Genomic DNA, 20,685 nt, shown 5'->3' on the forward strand with positions numbered 1-20,685 from the left:
TATATAAAAGGAGGGATTGTATTCACCATACCGAACAAGAACAAATACTACCTTAAATATAGACAAGATACTATCTAAGTCATTCAATAAATCGGTTTTCATAATACAGTGTATAAGACGTAAATATTTAATTTCTTCCCCGTTGAATAAATGGAATACACAATCATATATTACTTATTCTAAGTGTACTTCCTGCTGACGACCGCTCCTCGTACAAAGCGGAAGTTACATGTATGTATATATGTAGGTCATCCAGATTGCGGCAGTGATACACTTACGACACTATCTATAGCCGTACGCTGATTGGTTACTTATTCAAACGTCTCCGTATAAACGGATAACCACGTGATTTAACTGACAGTAACCACTGAGGCAAGCAAGAGAGCATTTCGGATCTGTGAAAACCCACGCTCCTGAAGGTAAGACTGTAATCATGATCTTTAAATTTAAGCCTCCGTAACCTCGACAACGTTTATAAATGTTTTGAATAGTTTCGTAATTTTATTGAGGTATACTTTTTCTTACATCATTAAGTTTATATTAAAATCATAGTTTCGAATAAATCGTTATTATTAAATTGTTAGAAGTTAAAAAATATATAGAATATAACACTTATATAAAACCATTTCACAACGATGACTAATATCAGATTGATCATTGCATCTTTCCTACACATGTGTCTCTTAATTTGCACTTATTAATGCGATTAATATCTTATTTGAAGCGTTATTTTTGACGTAACATTTACAAAAAAAAAAAAAAACAACATTAAATGTAATCTGTTCAATCGATGACAGGGCCTACATCGGAAAGAACATGAGTATAACAAAGTGCTCCTTATCAACTGGAAAGTTTGAATGAACATGTAATTATCATGATTGATGGATTCTGGAGATTTCCCTAGCCTATCATCTGACATGAATAACATTATAAATTACTAAAACAGAATAACGCCATTTACTTAGTACTGTTTTTGCATGATGTACGACGTTGTAGGTGCGCATAATTAATCACAAAAACACACTGCTTTGTTTATCTTCTAAACATCAAACTACGAACACTACATTTGTTACGATAATATATAATACACAACTGTTTCAAGAATAATATCTTCATTGTAAGCTCAAACACGTTAATCACCAAACCACCTTCAAGTGTGAATCCTGATACCTTAAAGTGAGAAACCTGATACCTTAAAGTGAGAAACCTGATACCTGAAAGTGATCAACCTGATACCTTAAAGTGAGCAACCTGATACCTTAAAGTGAGAAACTGATACCTTAATTCACGTATACACTCATCTTTAATCCCATTGGTATGCTTACAAGCTGTCGAAATATTACCCTGAACGCTGAAATGAAATCTGATTGCTTAACCATTTAAAAAGTATAAACACTTCCCTTTACCTTATTCACCTGTTTACAAGTTTGTCATAAATTGAACTGAAAACTGATAAGTAAAGATGCAGTTATTGGTTGCTTAAATGGTGTTATTTGCGCTATGCGATATTATATGCATCGAGAGGTAACAATGATAAGATCTACACTTGTAAGTGGTAGAGAGCGTACGAAAACATCTTGACAATGAATACCATCTATTTTAATTGTGTCGTAAGAATGTCCTTATCCCAGCGGTTTTTTGGGGTCAAATGAAATATGGCTAATTGGACGCCCAACTTACATACAAACAGAAACTATGCAAGCCTGCTTCTATGAAAATATTCCTTTTCAATATGCGTGCAATTTATGTAAATGTTGAGAGAAGGAAATGAAGATGAAATCGTTTTAACTCGCATTATCAGCATACCGTACCAGTTCAGGTTTTCGAGAAATAAACCAACTGCGTGCCATGTAACCGTCCCCTGTCCCTTCCTTGGTATCGCCCTATACGCTCTTGGTTTGCCGATTGTCACCATGATGTTACCTGATACAGTTCCCGGCGTTTTGAGTGGACCCCTATCATCTGTTGACACCGTTTCAATGTAACCTTGGCTGTTGCGAGGACGAAAAAAGATACGAACAGACATGTACTTCAATGTAATGTCTACCGTAAGGAGCATTTGGTTACATTGTTCATGCTCTGAATGAGTGTTTCGCTTCAGGGTTCTCGCTGTTTCAGTTGATTTTCTTGAGTTATTAAGGTTAGTATGGCTCTCCTGTGTGTTTACACTAGGATTGGTTTTAAACGTTTTAACTAAATAGACGGAACTATGGAATACATCGTACAACAATTAAATGGCTGCAGTTGAAGATGGTGTGAATACAGATAAAGTTTCTAACGACATCTATTATGTATTGACCAGCGTATAACTGACCATTCGATTTATAATATTACCTAAAACCTCTAAAATTTACGGCAAACACATTAACTAGTTATACATTTATTCATTTATATAGTCTTCTGTGTTTGTAAAAACTTATGTCACTGCTACAATTGATACGCTTCGCAAATTGGTACACGTGTCAGAAAATTGTTCCAAAAATGCTTTTAATCAAATTTGTATATTTTCCACCGACGATATTACATAATTTATTAGGAATTCCACCTTAGAAAACCAGAAGAAATGACGCACGTCGACAATTATTTTGAGGATTTTGACGTGGTTGATTATAGCCATCTTTAAATGTTGATTTCTGGTTCTTATAATTGGATAATATGAAAGTGTATTTATACAGTTGTGGTTAAGAATGTTATATCGGCACACTAACCAGTAGAAATTAAAACAACTTTCATAGCCTGTGATGTAGTGCACTGATTTGGGTACTAATCATGGCCGAAAAACAGATAAAATACCAGTCCGTGTTTAGTGTTCTTTTTTTAAACAAACAAATTACTTGGAACAAAATGTTGTCTAACAGTGAACCACCATTGGTAGTCTTTGTCTAGAAGACAGAAACATTCCAGATATAATAATTTGATTTTTAAATATCACTGAAACACTGTTATTATACCAAGGGTGGTAGCGTGACGAACGAGGCATGCTTGCTTTTTTACGGCTGGTATATTTGGTAGCCGTGATTTGTTGGAAGGACTGCATAGCATTGTTTTGAAATGTTTTTGTCCGTATTTAACGTCTTCGTAGCGTAACCGTTAAGGTTAAGTTAGTGTACGCATCGATTTGCGTCTAAACACATTTTATGAGATAATTCTATAAGATAATAGCCTGCCCGGGGCTAACAGAATTAAATAAGAATCGCATAGCTTAAACGAAATGTCGAACGTTCGCTAATGAAGATTAAAAGTCTACATACAAAACCTTAATCTAATAAAACAAACCTTGATTTTACTGAAGCTTTATATTCGAAAAGTTTTGGTACGATGATATTCCTTATATATAATGAGATTATTCTGAGAGCATAGTAACACCAGTCAATCAACAGTGTTTAGGTGTTAGGTTCATGAACGCAATGTCCCAACCTACGACATGGCATATCTTTTGTTCTCGTCCAATGGTTGTCCTGTTTTCCTTTAAAATCTACTTGTCCAGAAAGATTAATTCATAGGAAAAGATCATTTAAAGTTACATGTTTAACGGATTTTTGCAGGAGAAGGGCTCGGATATTTTGTTCAAATAATGTGATTTTACATGCTTTAATTTAGCAATCGCAAAAACCGTTTTTGATAAAGGTCGCAGAAACTCGTGTCATAAAAGATGTAATCGGGCCTCTATTTTACTGTGAAATCGTAGAGTTTTGTTGACCAACAGTTCTTAAAAAAACGGTGTTTATATACCAATTTGATAAGAGATGCTTCTGGAAAAGTTTCATAAAAACAGCTTCAACAAAGGTGACAGTCAGTGCAAGTTGTTTTATTACAGGTAGACACCATTCTCACCTGTGACTGTCACTTGTATCACACCGCTGACTCTTCCTTTTCTCGGCACATTTAAAAGAAGAAAAAAATTCGGGGAGAGACATTTTATGCAGCGATGTGATAACATGTTGATGAACCTTTAGCAGCCTCTTACATTCAGATTGAAGATCGTACAATATGCTGACTGGTACGAAGTTCCTGTTTTCGAATACATCCCATATTGTTATTCAATTCATGAACTTCTTTTCTTCCTTAGTTCAGTACAAAAAGTACAATATTTTTATTTATTTTTTATAAAATCGACATACATCACTAGCTACGTTGATGTATTAGATCACGTTAAGGCACTTTGAAAGTTACCACATTGCCATAAGTTTGGAAATGCATTACACTGTGAGGTAATAATTCAAGTATTCTATCATAGAGTTTTTGCTCGTTTGTTTAATTTTAAACGTAATTGTTGTCTTGTGAAAATGTCCAGGGCTCGCGATTGTTCAAACCATGATCAGCTTCACGTGTCGTAATTAGATAATTTAAAAATTCATTTTAATCCTGAAAAAAACCAATGATAAAGCTTATCATTAATCAAAATTCTCCGTTTACATTTTAAAATATAAAAAAAAAATGAACGGCATTTCTGTCAGTAATCTCAACCAATTTACAACGTAAAAGAACATAGTCAATACAACTACTATCGTAATCAGTTAATCACTTAGATTGTAGTTCAACCACTAGTATGATGTACGACTATCACGTGAACGTCACGTAAGATTTAAAAAGAAATGATGAGTCAATATCCTTTTTGATATTAAAATAGAAAGACCTAGTCATTGTTACCTACGACAGTCATAACACAGTGCATATACATTTACCACGAAATACAGAGGGATTCGTAATTCATAAGCAAGATGACCACGGAGTGTTGTACAATGTAAGAGGCGACTAAAAAGGGACAACGAGTCATAGCCTGTTTCATATTGCGATAGAAAGGCCCAGTCATCGTCACTTAAGACAGTCATAAAATAAATAAAGAGGGATTCCTAATTCATATACGAGCTGGGTGGTTGAGTGGCGTATAACGTAGTCGATAGCGCACTTGCCTTTCGCCAAGGCGACTGGGGTTCGATTCCTCGATCGGACGTGACAAAGGTGTTGGGTCACCTACCCGACCAAGTGGGTTTTCTCCGGTTACACCAGTTTCCTCCCACATTAAGACCATCGCGCACTTACATCCAGGCCGACAAGAGTGATTTATTTAAGTTGAAATAACTTATTTCATAATTGTTGGATAAATAAAGCTAACATTTACAACGTGCTGACCACTGCATGTTGTAGAAAGCCACTTAATTTCTTATTAAAATAGAAAGAAACATTCATCGTTACTAACATTGATAACATATAAACTACACACACATTTACCAAGTAATACAGAGAGAGTCATATCTAATATACGTTCTAACCACCGAATGTTGGACAGAGGAAACTAATGTGGTTACACAATGCAGGATTTGGAATTTTCTTTTTTTGCCATCCAACGACGCAAGAAAACGATTAAGATTAAATCTGCTGTACTCGTTACTTTTACTTCATTTTGGAATATTTTGTTCTTTTTTTGGTAACTTTCTTTCCCTATCCCCTTACTTGGCAATATAACAACTCCTCGCTTTTGGTCCTGGTGTTGAGTGTTCTCCTAAGCGAAAGTTATTGGTTTTGTCGTGTGACCGAGTCAAACCTACGTCATTAAAATTGGTACTTACTGGCCTCTGCTTGGCGTTCAGTTTTGAACGGTTGGGGGTTAGGACTGTTCGGTATAATCTGGCAAAATGGAGTGTCATGCTGCCGTGTCCAGGGTATCATTTTTCATTGTAATGGCAGTTAAAAGTGGACCATACCATTAGTTGCCCATTATGCGTGAACACCGTTTACACATGACCTAGCGAACAAAACAAACTACCAAAAACTGTTCATGACATAAGGGTCCTAAAAAAATAACTCCTTTTTTTCAGGATCACCAATGTGTGCTTTCATTTAAATGCATTTTTTTATATCACTAGCGTGTGTCTATTTTTATATCACTAGCGTGTGTCTATTTTTATATCACTAGCGTGTGTCTATTTTTATATCACTAGAGTGTGTCTATTTTTATATCACTAGCGTGTGTCTATTTTTAAGTTGAGTCTGGTTCGTAATTTTAGCTTATCGAGTACCCGAAAGGGAACACCTCATTATTCAGTTTGTGAAAATAATTGACGGCATTTGATTTTTTTCTTAATTTCAACAACCTTTTGGCACTCGCTAAAGTAACAATTCAGTCATATACGTTGTATATTCATTGAAATGTTATTTGAACATAAAATATATCTGTTTACCAATTCTCGTGGGTTTTTTTCCCTACAATTCATGAGCAAAATTCAAAAGATAAGCAGACAAACCTTGCTCCACTTGTTTAAATATAAATGAAATTTGATTAAGAGTAGATTGAATTCATTTGTTTTGCAGAATAAAAATGCAGTATCATAACTATATTGAAATTGTTCATTTTAAGGAATCCTCACGTATACAGGTATTTCACTATTGCAATCAACTTAAACATTAAAGATATCCTTGGTTATTAGAAGAAATACGACATCTACAAACGATTCATTTTCTGATTTTCTGTTAGGCCCACTTTCTAACATGTTCTTAACCGAGTTATTTATGTACATGTTTTTCTTCACAAGACAATAAGTATCGCCTAGGTTCAACAGCCTTGAGGTCACTTCCGGTTAAAGGGTCGTGTCCCTTTTATTCTTATCCACTTGGAGATACTAAGAATACATATGAACGAAAATATTAAACAAGTCTCGTAGTTTCAAGTTTGTGAGGCTCTCTTGACAAACGACCCCAAGCGGATCCCGTACACAACAGACTGACAAATACGCTTAGCTCGAGTATATCACTGTTAAGTGTACGGCTTCCTGACCCACTGAATCATCTTGATAACCTCTTCAGTCTTTAGTGGTTTGGGTACATTAGACTAACAACTCATCACAAAGTAATGGGTACCTCGTCATTGATGTAACCATGGTCGTGTGACATCTTGGTAAATACCAGGACGTGCGTGATGGAAAACCACAAGATCCAAACATGGACTTATAGAGATCTACGTTAATTAATCATCAGCAATATTTATCTTGCGTAGTATGCCTCAAATGACCAAATGTACAATAATGGATTAAAGTCTATTGTTTGATACGCCCTAATCGATTATATGGAACATTTAGCCATCCTGAAAATTAATTCGAAAACTGTATTTAAGAGGGTCATTTAATAAATTCTGTCACTAGTGTGAGAAAGTTCATGTACGATATATACTAGTTCTGCCTTTCTATTACAATCTTTTGAAGTATCCCCCTAGCAAAAACGCACTTTCGCAATCGCACTGTCTATGACGTAAATACTGGACAGAAGTCTTCCTGTTTGTATACCACCAAGTGCACTCCTAGATGCATACCGTTTGCCGTAGAGCATTTTCCTTAGAAAAGGAAACGGGAAGAAGTCACAAGGACTTAGATCTGGTGAATAGGGTGGTCAATTTGTACTTCCTTCTCTTGCTTCACATTACAATATTGCTTATGTGGGATGGAGCATCGTCATGAATTTTTGACAATCTGTAGTACTTTCTAAAACTCGACAGTGATAGTTTTCCATTCCTTGCACGGTATCTGAACCACAGGCCCACTAGAATTGAAAAAATGGCATACACAAATGTTTTTGTTCTTTTATAAGTCTTAATCATTTGCCTTTGTTGATTTATCGACAAGCATTGATTGTTTTTGATAAGCCTCTGGGGTTCAAAGTAAAAGACCAATGTCTTATCCCCTGTAACTAATTCGGACAGCTTTCGTGAGTCGCAGTTACCATACACTTTCCATGTATTGAAAGCACATTTCAAACGTTTGGTCTTTTCTTCAGATGTCACGAAAGCGAAAGGGAGTCCACTGGGCACAAAGCTCCTTTAATGTTGTAAGGGCTTGGTCAGAATGTGATGTGTACTGCCTTCTGAAATGCAAACTATGTATCACTTTCATCCACAGCAAGATAAAAATCGTTATGTTTATCTAGCATTGTAGAAATGTCTTTGTCCTTTTGTTTATATACTGTTAGCAGATTGAAATCTATCTATCTAAATCATTCTAAGATAGGGGAAATTAACAAGTTCTCACTGATATAAGGATAAATATTTCAAATATAAGATTGAAAAATGGTTAATTTACCTTAAACTCATATTAAGAAAATTTGTGCTGAAAAAACGTCAAGTTAACAATGCTTTTAACAAACAGGCACTATTTTTTTTTTAAAAGTAAATGTGTCAAGCTAGTGGTGCTTGAAACACCATGATTTCGGTGTCATCTTCTCTTCGTAGTATTAAATTCTGTTTTCAGTTCCTGATCTCATGTCACTCACACAATAAGAAATAAGACACACGAAATTAAAGTGTTGTGGTTTCAGAATACACACTTTGTATACATTTTGTTTGTTAGGGGAAGTTGATGAGGACGCAACTCGACCCATCATTTGTTGGTGAAGTGGGCATGCGTCAAACGGCAATTGAAACAAGTGTACGCAGTACTTGGCATTTGCCTGTTTATGTAATATTAGCCGTGTATAAAAACAGACACGGATTAATAATAATTGGAATTGCGTATTGTATAAAATGTTTACATAGAATGGAACTCCCCTTAAACGCCTCATTACCAATGGAAAAAAAACACCTGTCATTTTTCATTGGAAAAGTTTCTTTCCAGCATGAGTATAGCTTTTATAAATCGTTTTCTAAATAGAAAACCATATCTTGCTGGATATTTATGAAAAATAATGAAGTTGAAATAAAAATACATATTAATCAATAGTGTCATGATTGTAAAAATATCAGACTTGTTGGACCGGGATTTGAACCGTGAACTTCAGATTGTTATATTGTCGCTCTATCCGACTGACATACTTGGTTGACGAAATGCCATGGCCTAGCTGTGACTGTGCCAAAGTAATATCTCAAAACGATTTCAACGAAAAGTAACTGTATATACGGAAAACGACAATGCGATGGACATATATCCTTAATATAGATACAAGAAGACTCCTTTATGTGATTCACAAAACGATTTCCATGTAAGCTTTGCACAAAATGAAATTTCAAATTATTAGTCATATTCTACAACAGTAATAACATATTAGTCTGTACTTGTTTTTTATGATCTGTACTTGGGTTTTTATTATTTATTCATTCATTTTTAACTTACAAACTATAAACAAGATTATCCAATGTCAAATTACATTGTCATTCCCAAAACAATCGTCTTTACATAATTAAGCTAGCAATGATGAATTATTATTTAAATAAATTAATGTTTAAGCATAATTATGGAGCTTCAACTAGTCGATACTATACGAGAACAATCTCATAACAACAATTATGAATCGTTATAATACGAAGTGGATATCTTGTTTATCAAAAGAGTTTTTGTACATGTAGAAGTTGGATGATCAGGAGAACATTCTAGAAAGACGGGATGTCAAAAACCAGGAGTGACGTCGGAGAGTGTCTTAATTGTGAAATTAAAATTTAAAAAAACCCACCAGAAAACAGAAATAGCCTATAGATAATAAAGATGAACGTTACACACACAGATTATTGCACCATACATGTATATATGGGTAATTAATACCGTAAATCCTAAAAAAAAGTACACTTCACCATACAGCTGTTTCTTCCCTACATAATTCATTTGTTATACTACAGGCAAAAAAGTTGGAAATCGAAATTGTTTTAACGACTGTCGAAACTGAAAGGAAAGTCATAAAACCCCCTTAATTGTATTTTTTCAGAAAATAGTGGTTAACGACTTAATTTCAATAAAAGTAACGAACACACAGATATGGGGTAAACAACTTGTCCAGTCAATTTCGATTACCACTTAATTTTCATTTTCAATTCCTTTTGCAGAAAATCTTTGGCTGTACAAGGCTTTCCAAAATGGCAAACGTAACCCCATCCATTACTGTGAATACAACGGTCGCCGATGACGAAACCATGGCACTTGCTACCAAGATGCACTGGGTATCCAGCGTCATATTCGGAATTATTTTCATGATTATCGGACTTACTGGAAATAGTTTATCCATCCTGGTATGGAGGCGGAAGGTGATGAAATCTTCGACCGGAACTTACCTTATTGCTCAGGCGGTGGCTGATTCTGGTCTGCTGGTTTTCTTCTTCATCACAGACACGATCAAAATGATCTGGCCAGAGATTGCTAACAGTTACGCCTACGGGAGCTTCTTCTCGTACATTGGATATCCGATCTTCTTCCTGTTCGTGGTGTGTAGTATCTGGCTGACCGTTGGGGTCACTGTTGACCGCTACATACAGGTGTGCTGGATAATGCATGCCAAGGTGAGTTATCTTCACGATTAAGGATCCCCGTGTCATGCCCTAAACATTAAATTTTAAATTGGAAACTGTTTTTGCGTCTGATAAATTATTTCTGTAAAGAAAAAACATTCCTTGCGGGACTTATGTTAAACATTAATTACGATGTTAGAAACAGAATATAATCGACAATGTTTTGATACTGAAAACGCTAGGGGATCCGACAGGGATTCGGACCCTGGTCCTCCGATTTTGATAATGCAATCCCAACCAACTGAGTTGTTTTCCTGGTCCGATTATCAAGAACGAAATTAAGGGGAGGTTACTGAGTATAACATCTGTCTGAGGTTTGAAAAGAATCCCTAAGATTAACATAATTGCTTTTGTTTTCTCAAATTCACTAACGAATTCACAACTACCGCTTTAACTTATATGTCGCCAAGTCAAGTCAAAGTATGCAGGCATTAATTAAAAAAATACTACACTTCTTGGAGCTTTTTATACGTTTTGTACTCACTTGCCTTTCTTGATTTATCGACAATCATTGTTTGCTTTAATGAACCTCTGGGGTTTCAAGGTACTAGACCCATGTCTTATCCCCTGTAAGTAACTTTTGACAGCTTTCTTGATACTCTAATACCTCACTTTTTCAATATACTATCTTTTATTTTCTGTCGGACATGACAAATCGGTATTCCGTAAAACATATTTAAAATAATAATGAAAAACACACACACACTCCATTTTCGCTTGACACAAAACTAAAAAAAAAACAGCTTTCTTTTTGATATCCCCCTTTTTATGGAATTAAGATGGGAATAGGATGAAAAAAAGCGAAATCTACAGATTGGTTTAAGGAGTTCTGTTAATGTTGGTTGTAATGAAACAGTACTAACCCTTATTTCAGAAGAACTTTTAAACAGGATTTATTCAAAAATATGTGATTGTATAGCTTTTTAATTTTGTGTTTCATTCTGTCTTACAGATTTTGATTTCGATTTTACAAAACATGTCCAAAACAATTTTGATAAAGCATCAAAATTCACGTGCTGTAATGTACCAGACATAAAGGCAGTTTTAGCACAGTTTAACTACCTCCTGTCGTCTTATTTGATGTATAATTGATATCGATGTTTTGCAAATCTGTAATATCTGCCAAACGATAGGGCTATGATCCGACATTTCGGAGTGTTTTCATTTCACTTGTTTGACGGTGATCGTTCTAATTCCAATAGAATTGATTATTCATATTTTCAATAGCACAGAAAGAAAACAGTTAAAAATGGATGGATGCATTATCGATATAATTTGGAACACGCTATTTCCCAAATATCTCCATTTCAATTTTTCAAATTTGTTTTTGATATCTGGCAATTCATGGTTAATACTACAAACTGTTATATCGGTATAACGATCGCTAGATTATACCATACATAATCTAAATAAGCCAGCACGGTATTGATATTCTGTAAAATTTCTGAATGGAACCCGTTCATCGAAGTGTTTGATATTGCAATTGTGAAATGAAACGTTTAAGGAAGTGTACTCTAAGTACAAACTACTGGGTATACAGGTAAACAGGTATACAGGTATGCAGGTATGTGTTACAGGACTCTAAGTATAAACTACTGAGTATACAGGTATACAGGTATGCAGGTATACGGGTATGCAGGTATACAGGTATACAGGTATGCGTTTCAGGACTTTAAGTACAAATGACTGGGTATACAGGTGTACAGGTATACAGGTATGCAGGTATACAGGAATACAGGTATGCGTTACAGGACTCTAAGTACAAATGACTGGGTATACGGGTATACAGGTATACAGGTATGCAGGTATACAGGTATACAGGTAAACAGGTATGCAGGTATACAGGTATAATGACTGGGTATACAGGTATACAGGTATGCAGGTATGCAGGTATACAGGTATACAGGTATACAGGTATACAGGTATACAGGTATACAGGTATGCAGGTATACAGGTATAATGACTGGGTATACAGGTATACAGGTATACAGGTATGCGGGTCAGGACTTTAAGTACAAACTACTGGGTATACAGGAATACAGGTATGCGTAACTGGACTCTAAGTACAAACTACTGGTTATACAGGTATGCGTTACAGGACTCTAAGTACAAATTACTGGGTATACAGGTATACAGGTATGCGTTTCAGGACTTTAAGTACAAATGACTGGGTATACAGGTATACAGGTATACAGGTATGCAGGGATACAGGTATACAGGTAAACAGGTATGCAGGTATACAGGCATAATGACTGGGTATACAGGTATACAGGTATACAGGTATACAGGTATACAGGTATGCAGGGATACAGGTATACAGGTAAACAGGTATGCAGGTATACAGGTATAATGACTGGGTATACAGGTATACAGGTATGCAGGTATACAGGTATGCAGGTATGCAGGTATACAGGTATACAGGTATGTGTTACAGGACTCTAAGTACAAATGACTGGGTATACGGGTATACAGGTATACAGGTATGCAGGTATACAGGTATGCAGGTATACAGGTATAATGACTGGGTATACAGGTATACAGGTATACAGGTATACAGGTATGCGTTTCAGGACTTTAAGTACAAATGACTGGGTATACAGGTATACAAGTATGCGTTTCAGGACTTTAAGTACTAATGACTGAGTATACAGGTATACAGGTATACAGGTATGCAGGTATGCAGGTATACAGGTATACAGGTATTCATGTATGCGTTACAGGACTCTAAGTACAAACTACTGCGTATACAGGTATGTGTTACAGGACTCTAAGTACAAATGACTGGGTATACGGGTATACAGGTATACAGGTATGCAGGTATACAGGTATGCAGGTATGCAGGTATGCAGGTATACAGCTATACAGGTATACAGGTATGCAGGTATACAGGTATGCAGGTATGCAGGTATGCAGGTATACAGGTATACAGGTATGCGTTACAGGACTCTAAGTACAAATTACTGGGTATACAGGTATACAGGTATACAGGTATGCGTTTCAGGACTTTAAGTACAAACTACTGGGTATACAGGTATGCGTTACAGGACTCTAAGTACAAACTACTGGGTATACAGGTATGTGTTACAGGACTCTAAGTACAAATTGCTGGGTATACAGGTATGCGATTTATCTATCAAGCTACAAGTTTAGGTGAAAATAAAGCATATACCAACATACATATTACTATACAACCATTTATAGATTTAGATATCTGCTACAAGCCCCTGTGGTTTAATCCTAAGTACACATTTAATTTGCATCATTTATATGCTGACAAAGGCTCGGCACGTTTGTTAGAAACAGGGGATGTCTCTGTGTGAAGTATGATTGTATGAGACCTTATTGATAGTTCCTAGAGTATCTTTCAATGTCAGTATTCAATAAATGCCCTTCAATATTTAGACGATATTAGGTAAATAAGATAAAAGCTGTCATCATGTCACATCACTACACAACAGGACCGCTTTGTTCTAAGATGTGTTAGCTTAATACAAATTGGCGAAAATGTTCATCTAGTACATTGTATATCAACATATATAAATTTACAATTATTATCAAAAGTGTATTTACAGAAATAAGAATATAATCACAAGCATAGGTACATGTATGTGATTAAAATAATTGTACGAGGACTAAAACAAAATTCACCCCCAAAAGTCATTTTCGCTATCCACTCTGAAAATGTCACTTCAATCTAACAAGACTTTAGTGATCTAGATCCAAGTTACAATTATTACTTCCTTTGTTAAATTACTACCGGGTACATCGATGGGATTTCTTTGTTGTTAACCTTAAAATTGCTTATTTTATCATCGCCTGATTAGAATGCGTCTCACATCGCGTAAACAAGGAAGTAGTCAGTATTTATTGAGGTTTAAATTACAGGTCAAGGACATACATTTCTGTCCATAACCTACGTAGTATAATATGTCATGGCGAATAGACTTGTTTACTGTACATGTTTCACGTCGCTTTTGGAGTTTAGTGAGTCATGCACTCGAATAGATTGCTAATATTCAGAAACCTTTATAAAATGGACACAAATTGACTAATTCAATTAACTAATTTGTTCAGACTAATTCTTGTTGCAATTCAAATGTTCAAAGTCCAAATTTTATAATCAACAATGTTAATATTTGGTGATGCTAGACTGGCCGCTTGTCTCTAGAATATTGAATTATTCAAAATAAATCCAATAATTTTGATCACTTTGATGTCTGTTCCTGAGTTTTCTAACTAGGGGAAGATAAGCTAGTAGTAAAATGCAGCCGGTAAATTCTTCATAAAAACTTAGGGGCTGATAGCCAGTCTCGGTTGATGCATATAAATACTTATTGATATATACTTCATCAGATTTACTTCATATCAATTAATATTGAAGCAATAAGATATGTTAATGATCATTTTTATCACAGTTGTTCTATTTTTAGTGCGGATATATTTGATCTAAAAAGAGTTGTGGGAAATCGTTTTCATGGAAACGGTAATGCATATATACGCCTTGTCATGAACTTAAAATTTTGAATACTTATTAAAGGATTTCAGAATCATCCCTGAAAGAACCCTATTAACATAAAGATTTAACGGCATTAACTTAAAAACCAAAATGCCGTTCAAATAAATAAATATTTACAAATAGACACTCTAAATTTTGGGAAGGAGCATATCAGCTTTTTGTTATCCCACAATCCTATCATTTTTGGTAAAAATAAACATGGCTGAATCGCCGAAACTTAATTGTATGCCAAAAGAAAAACTTTGAAATTATGATGATGCAATCTGTATTCCAACCACCTCAAGCAAGTAGGCATATATTACATATAGGGAGACACGTCTTTAAATGACATTGCCTGTTAATAGGAAGTTACCACCAATAAAACCTAAACAGGAATTAAATCGTTCATCTTCGCATATGCCACTGTGTTACAAAATCCCAATTAATATAGGTTTGAAAAATCTTGATCTGCGCATTAACAAAACAATTGACACAAACGCAATGCAATGTAAATACATTATCCCCTATATCAATATATGTTAAAATAGTTAAAATTCATGTGTACTATACGTGTGGTATATTTTATACGTTTGTTTTTCTTTCAGACAATGTGTAACGACAAAAGAGCCTACACCGGTATTGGTATCATCACTTTCCTCTGTTTTGTCATCAACCTACCGCACTTCATGACCTACAAACCTGTATCTGATGACATGCGCAGTCCGGACGAGGCAGCATTCATGCAAACTGATTTCGGTTCGGGTGAGGGAAGTATGCGGTATGAATTCTGGGTACATTGCATGTTCCTCGTGCTCGTTCCCTGGGCAACCATCTTCATTCTGAATATGCTGATCATCCGACAGGTTACCAGGGCAAATAAACGAATGGAGGAAAAGAGGAGCTCTTTCGCAAGCGGAAAGGTCAAGAGGTCGGAAAGCCAGATCACACGTATTCTCTTGACAGTGACCTTCACCTTTCTCGTCCTGATAGCTCTCCAGTGCATCACACAATGCTTCTTCATGCTGAAGGACGCTGCGGTAAGATATCTGCTTTGGTTGAAGATTTTAATTCTAACGCAGGCCAAATTCTTCCGAAACTTGGAAGCCATATAAGAACATGCTTTACATATTTTCATTTCATTTTATTTTATTGCTTCTGATCCATAAAGACAGCGTCAATTGTCATGCTCCCCGGGGAAAAAATCGTCAATCCGAAATGTTTGTCCTGGCCATAACTTCTGACACGCTGTAGATGGCTCATTGATATTTAAGGGTATATGTAAAATGGAAAGGCGTTGTGGTTGTGTCCTGTTCCACTGTTGGGTCCTTGCGACCAAGGTCAATGCCATTTTGAGGCCAACGGTCAAATTCGTCGTCCAGTCCCTTACTGATAACTCAATGGAGTTTTAGGGATATATGTAGAATTGCAAGGCGGTGTGTCGAGTACCATTGTTGTGTCCATGCGATCAAACTCAAGGTCACATTGAGACAAAAGGTCCAATTCGTCGTCCAGGCCCTAACTGACAACTCAATGTGGTTTTAGGGATATATGTAGGATGGCAAGGCGATGTGTTGCGTACCACTACATAGTTTGGTCTGTAAGCCCCATGCCAGCGTCACATTGAGGCCAAAGGTCAAATTCATCGTCCGGGCCATTCCTTCTCACCGCTATATATGGCTTAATACAATGGATGTCAAGATGATGTGACGCATATACTTCTATTGACCCTCATGTCCATCTTTAAGTTCTCATTGTAGTCAAATGTCATTTTGATTGTCAGGTGTCAGGGCTGAAGTTCTGTATCGAAGGTCGATATGTAGACTGAAAAAGTGTTGACCTTTTCGGGGAGTTTAATCCATCGCTTTCACTTTTACTTTCAGTTTCTTGACTGTAATTTGAGGGTTATACTAATTCATATATGGATAAAACATCCATCAATATAATCTGTATATATATGTTCATCCGTTTCCAGGGTAACAGGAGGATAATCAACGAAGCCTTTTCTGTGGCCAAACTGGGTATCGTCATCAACTCCTCCATCAATTTCTTTCTCTACTGCCTCACTGGTCGACGCTTCCGGAAGGAGCTTGGTCACATCATGTTTCGTCACTGCGCATGCGCACGCAATGCGTACATGCGCGAGTCAAGCACAGGAGACAGCAATAATTCAAGTATGGATAAATCAAAGTCATCCATGACATCCTCTTCAAAGTTCTAAAGAAAACTTCGCTGCCATGGCGAGGATATCGCCTTCTGCTATGACAAACGTGTACGATCTCCACTATAACGCTTGTTTGCTATGCGTTAAAAACGTACTTATTCCAAGACTTTACGAAACTGGGATGATAAGAACAGACACGACTAATACATGATTGGATCCAACGATAAAGTTGACAAACTACATTTAACGTCTTTCATAAAAAAAATTGTTGACTTTTTTTCTTTTTGCGTTACTTCTTTTTTCCAAAACAGTTTTGGAAGAGAAATAAACATATTTGTAAAGAATTGAAAAATGTGAAATTGTTCCAAAGCTTTGTTGTTGCCGATCGAAGCCGATGCATACGGCGTTAGCTTTCGAAACTTATAAGATTCCGTTTACTATTACTACAGATAGCAGATGGAGAGGGCGAAATAGCATCTCCTTTTAAACAGAAACTGCAAAGTGTTGTATATCGATATCTGTACATAAATATTTAAGTTCAATGTACATGTATAGTGGTAATAATTGATAATGAAAATATAATTTTTTCAATTATGTTTAAGATTTCTGTTTTCGTCAAACCCATCGCATGCCATCAACTTATCAATTCTCAATTTTGATTTTATCTTTTATGAAGATTTATGAAATGTATGAAATATGTTGATACAAACACAGCATTAAATGAAAACAACACCCTTGTTTGTTTATAATATACAAGAAAATCGATGATCAGAACTTCGAGATTCTAACCTTCACTCTAAATTGTTCCATGTGTCTAATCAGGAACTATGTTAGACGTCGAGGTGACGTTTTCGTAGGGATGATCCGGAAAAAATCCATATTCCGTATTTTGATCAGAAACCAAGGTGTTCGGACGTATGGGTACACTTTTGTAAAATTGTATATATTTTATCAATTGCTTATATTCTAATTATAAAGTCAATAATACTGAATGTAGTGAAAAAAACATTGTTTCGATGATAATATACTTTTGCATGTTGTTTTATTATCTTTTTGTTTCTATATTTTCTCTGAATATGATAACGCAGCTTATGGAAACGATGTTTTGTCATCATTTCTGACACATTTTATAATAAATTGTCAAAAACAATTGCTTATTTGTGCAATAGCTTTAGTGTGTAATAATTCCGTCTTTGCGTATTGCAGAGTTATCTTCTCTTGGGAGCAAGTATTGATTGTTACGTCATTGGTTTGTGTGAGAAAATTACGTCGCTTTCTCAAAAATTGATGACGTTTCTCTCATAAACAAGTGACGTAACAATCACTACCTGCTCCCAAGAGAAGATAACTCTGCAATACGCAAAGAGGGAATGGGGTAAAGATGACTACTTAATTAAATACTAAAAAAATAATTATAATATAATTTATTGTTTTAATATATAAAAATAATGAAATAATTACTTAATCTAAAAAAAAAGAGATGAAGTTGGATATAGATGTGATCTGTTTCCTTGAAAAAAATATAGTTATATTTAATTACGATTTCAACGATAAGAAGTATTACGACCAAGGTAAAATGATATATTTATAATATATTATCTTCTTTGTTAAAATAGTGCGTATGTTGTATACAACATTTAAAGTATCAGGGTCACCGTAGAAAATGTTGTATTCTGTACGTACAGTTTATCGTCTTGTACAAACAAAATAGTGTCTTGTACAAACAAAACCTCTATACACAAAAATTGTCTGGTACAAACAAAATATTATTTTGTACAAACGAAATATTGTCTTGCACAAACAAAATATTATCTTGACAAACAAAATATTGTCTTGTACAAACAACATATTGTCTTGTACAAACAAAACTTCTACCAAATGATATCTTGTACGTACAACATATTATTTTTGCATGTACAATATATTGTTTATGTATGTACAATATATTGTTTTTGTATTTACAACATATTATTTTGTATGTACAATATATTATTTTGTATGTACAACATGTTATTTTGTATGTACAACATATTATTTTTGTATGTAAAACATATTGTTTTTGTATGTACAACATATTATTTTGTATGTAAGATACTGTCCTGTACGTACGCAGAAATATTATTCTTTTTTTCCCTCTGGCTAGATACCTCCGTGTAGAACGATTATGTGACAGCGATATATTTCACGTTGCTAACAACTCGCCTTAAATCGACCTTACTCAGTGTCCATCGTGCGCGTGAAGTCATTATGTCCAAGTATAGACTCATAATGACCCTATACCAATTAATTAAGCGGAAAACAGCTATTTACCTTGCTGCCGTGCTTTGTAAATTGTCTTGTTGACTTGAAAGCTGATAAGTGACGTGAAGGAAATTAAATATATGATAAGGGGATCGGTGTATACGTCACATGGTTTGCCTGACAGTATAAGGATCCTCGTATCATTGCAAAAAGAAAAAGGAAATATACATTGGAATGTTTCTGCCATGACCATAACTTTGGTTAATCATGTAACAAATAAAAAAACAACTAAGGTGAAATAAAAAAATAAAAAAATATATCCAACAGTTTTTTTTAATGAAAAATACAACGGGGCCATATCAGGGCCCGTATTCATGAAACCGTTCTCCTGCTCAAACTCTCACCCTATGCTCAAACCCAATTTTTTCCTCCCGTGATAAATTAATAAAAAAAAATCACATTTTGTCAATTACATGTAAGAATTTTGTCTTAAGCCGAATATCGTTTTCAATGTATATACTTAACCTTTTGACCTTGTCACGTGATATAATCAAGTTTTAAGTAAGTTGGGTTGAGCACAGAATCTTCGCTTCAGCATGAGAAGGGTTTCATGAATACAGGCCCATGCAGGATTTGAGACCTCTGATCATTCTGTTGTTTTTACCAACTGACTTACATGATCAACGTTAGTACCACGGCAAGTCACGCTTAAGTTATATCCAAAACGCAAATAAAAGCAGGTTTTAAATTGCACACCATTGAAAAACTGCAGTGGAATTCTATAGTAATTTGAATGCAATGTAAAAGAGATTCTTACAGTGTTTATCGGTCATTTTGTGAAAATATTGTTCTTAGAAATCAGCAAAACGCATAGGCGCGTAAGTAAGTAGTGTGTATGCAAAATTTATCATCTAGCCATGCTAGGTTGCATTTGGGGTTTTGGGAATCAGGTCAGGGGTTGGGGTGGAGAGTCTATTTCTGAATTTCAAAGAAAAAAATAAATGGTTATTGATATGACAGAAAATAACACTAGTTTTGTTGAAAACGTGACTTTGAGAATGATTCATGCACACTTTTATTTGTTGAACAGCATCCTTCGGAATTACAAAATCTCCCAGCATGCCCGTTACGTTCACGCAGCTGTTCGTTTACTTACCTGGCAGCTACAGTTACGCCTGCCACTTGTGCTCACTACGATAAAACACAGAAATAGATCTTCTTAGTCCGAAGATGTTACGGAAAAGGGTAATTAAATGTCCCCTCCCATTATTTTGCATTCTTTTATCAAAGCTTTACAGCTAAACCTCGATACAATGCACTTCCGTTTCATTTGAAACCCTGCACATACCACTATCGTAGTTCTGAGTTCAACTTTTCCTCATTTTCATAAAAAAATATCCTCATTTATCTTTCGATACATTGTCAACCCCCGTTATAACGCCAACTATTGTCTCGACTATTGATAACACTATAACGAGGTTTGGCTTTACTTTGCTTGCGGATGTATTGGTGATATATTTTGTATGACGT

General features: G+C 35.3%; 1 protein-coding gene and 1 long non-coding RNA gene across 2 annotated transcripts; both read left to right on the forward strand.

Annotated features, from left to right (window-relative positions):
- The first annotated feature begins 315 nt into the window (after window positions 1-315).
- On the forward strand, window positions 316-17,102 carry LOC110449311 (probable G-protein coupled receptor 139). Its single transcript, XM_021496081.1, has 4 exons — window positions 316-419; window positions 9,800-10,249; window positions 15,359-15,790; window positions 16,726-17,102. The coding sequence occupies exons 2-4, from the start codon at window positions 9,830-9,832 to the stop codon at window positions 16,969-16,971; spliced, it is 1,098 nt and encodes a 365-aa protein (XP_021351756.1). The 5' UTR covers window positions 316-419; window positions 9,800-9,829; the 3' UTR covers window positions 16,972-17,102.
- LOC110449312 lies at window positions 10,256-15,348 on the forward strand. The gene is made up of 3 exons (XR_002462837.1): window positions 10,256-12,079; window positions 13,009-13,083; window positions 13,172-15,348. It is a non-coding gene; the product is annotated as an uncharacterized LOC110449312 (long non-coding RNA).
- Window positions 17,103-20,685: the final 3,583 nt, after the last annotated feature.

Source organism: Mizuhopecten yessoensis, unplaced genomic scaffold (assembly GCF_002113885.1).
Source record: "Mizuhopecten yessoensis strain PY_sf001 unplaced genomic scaffold, ASM211388v2 scaffold4559, whole genome shotgun sequence".
Classification (NCBI taxonomy): domain Eukaryota; kingdom Metazoa; phylum Mollusca; class Bivalvia; order Pectinida; family Pectinidae; genus Mizuhopecten; species Mizuhopecten yessoensis.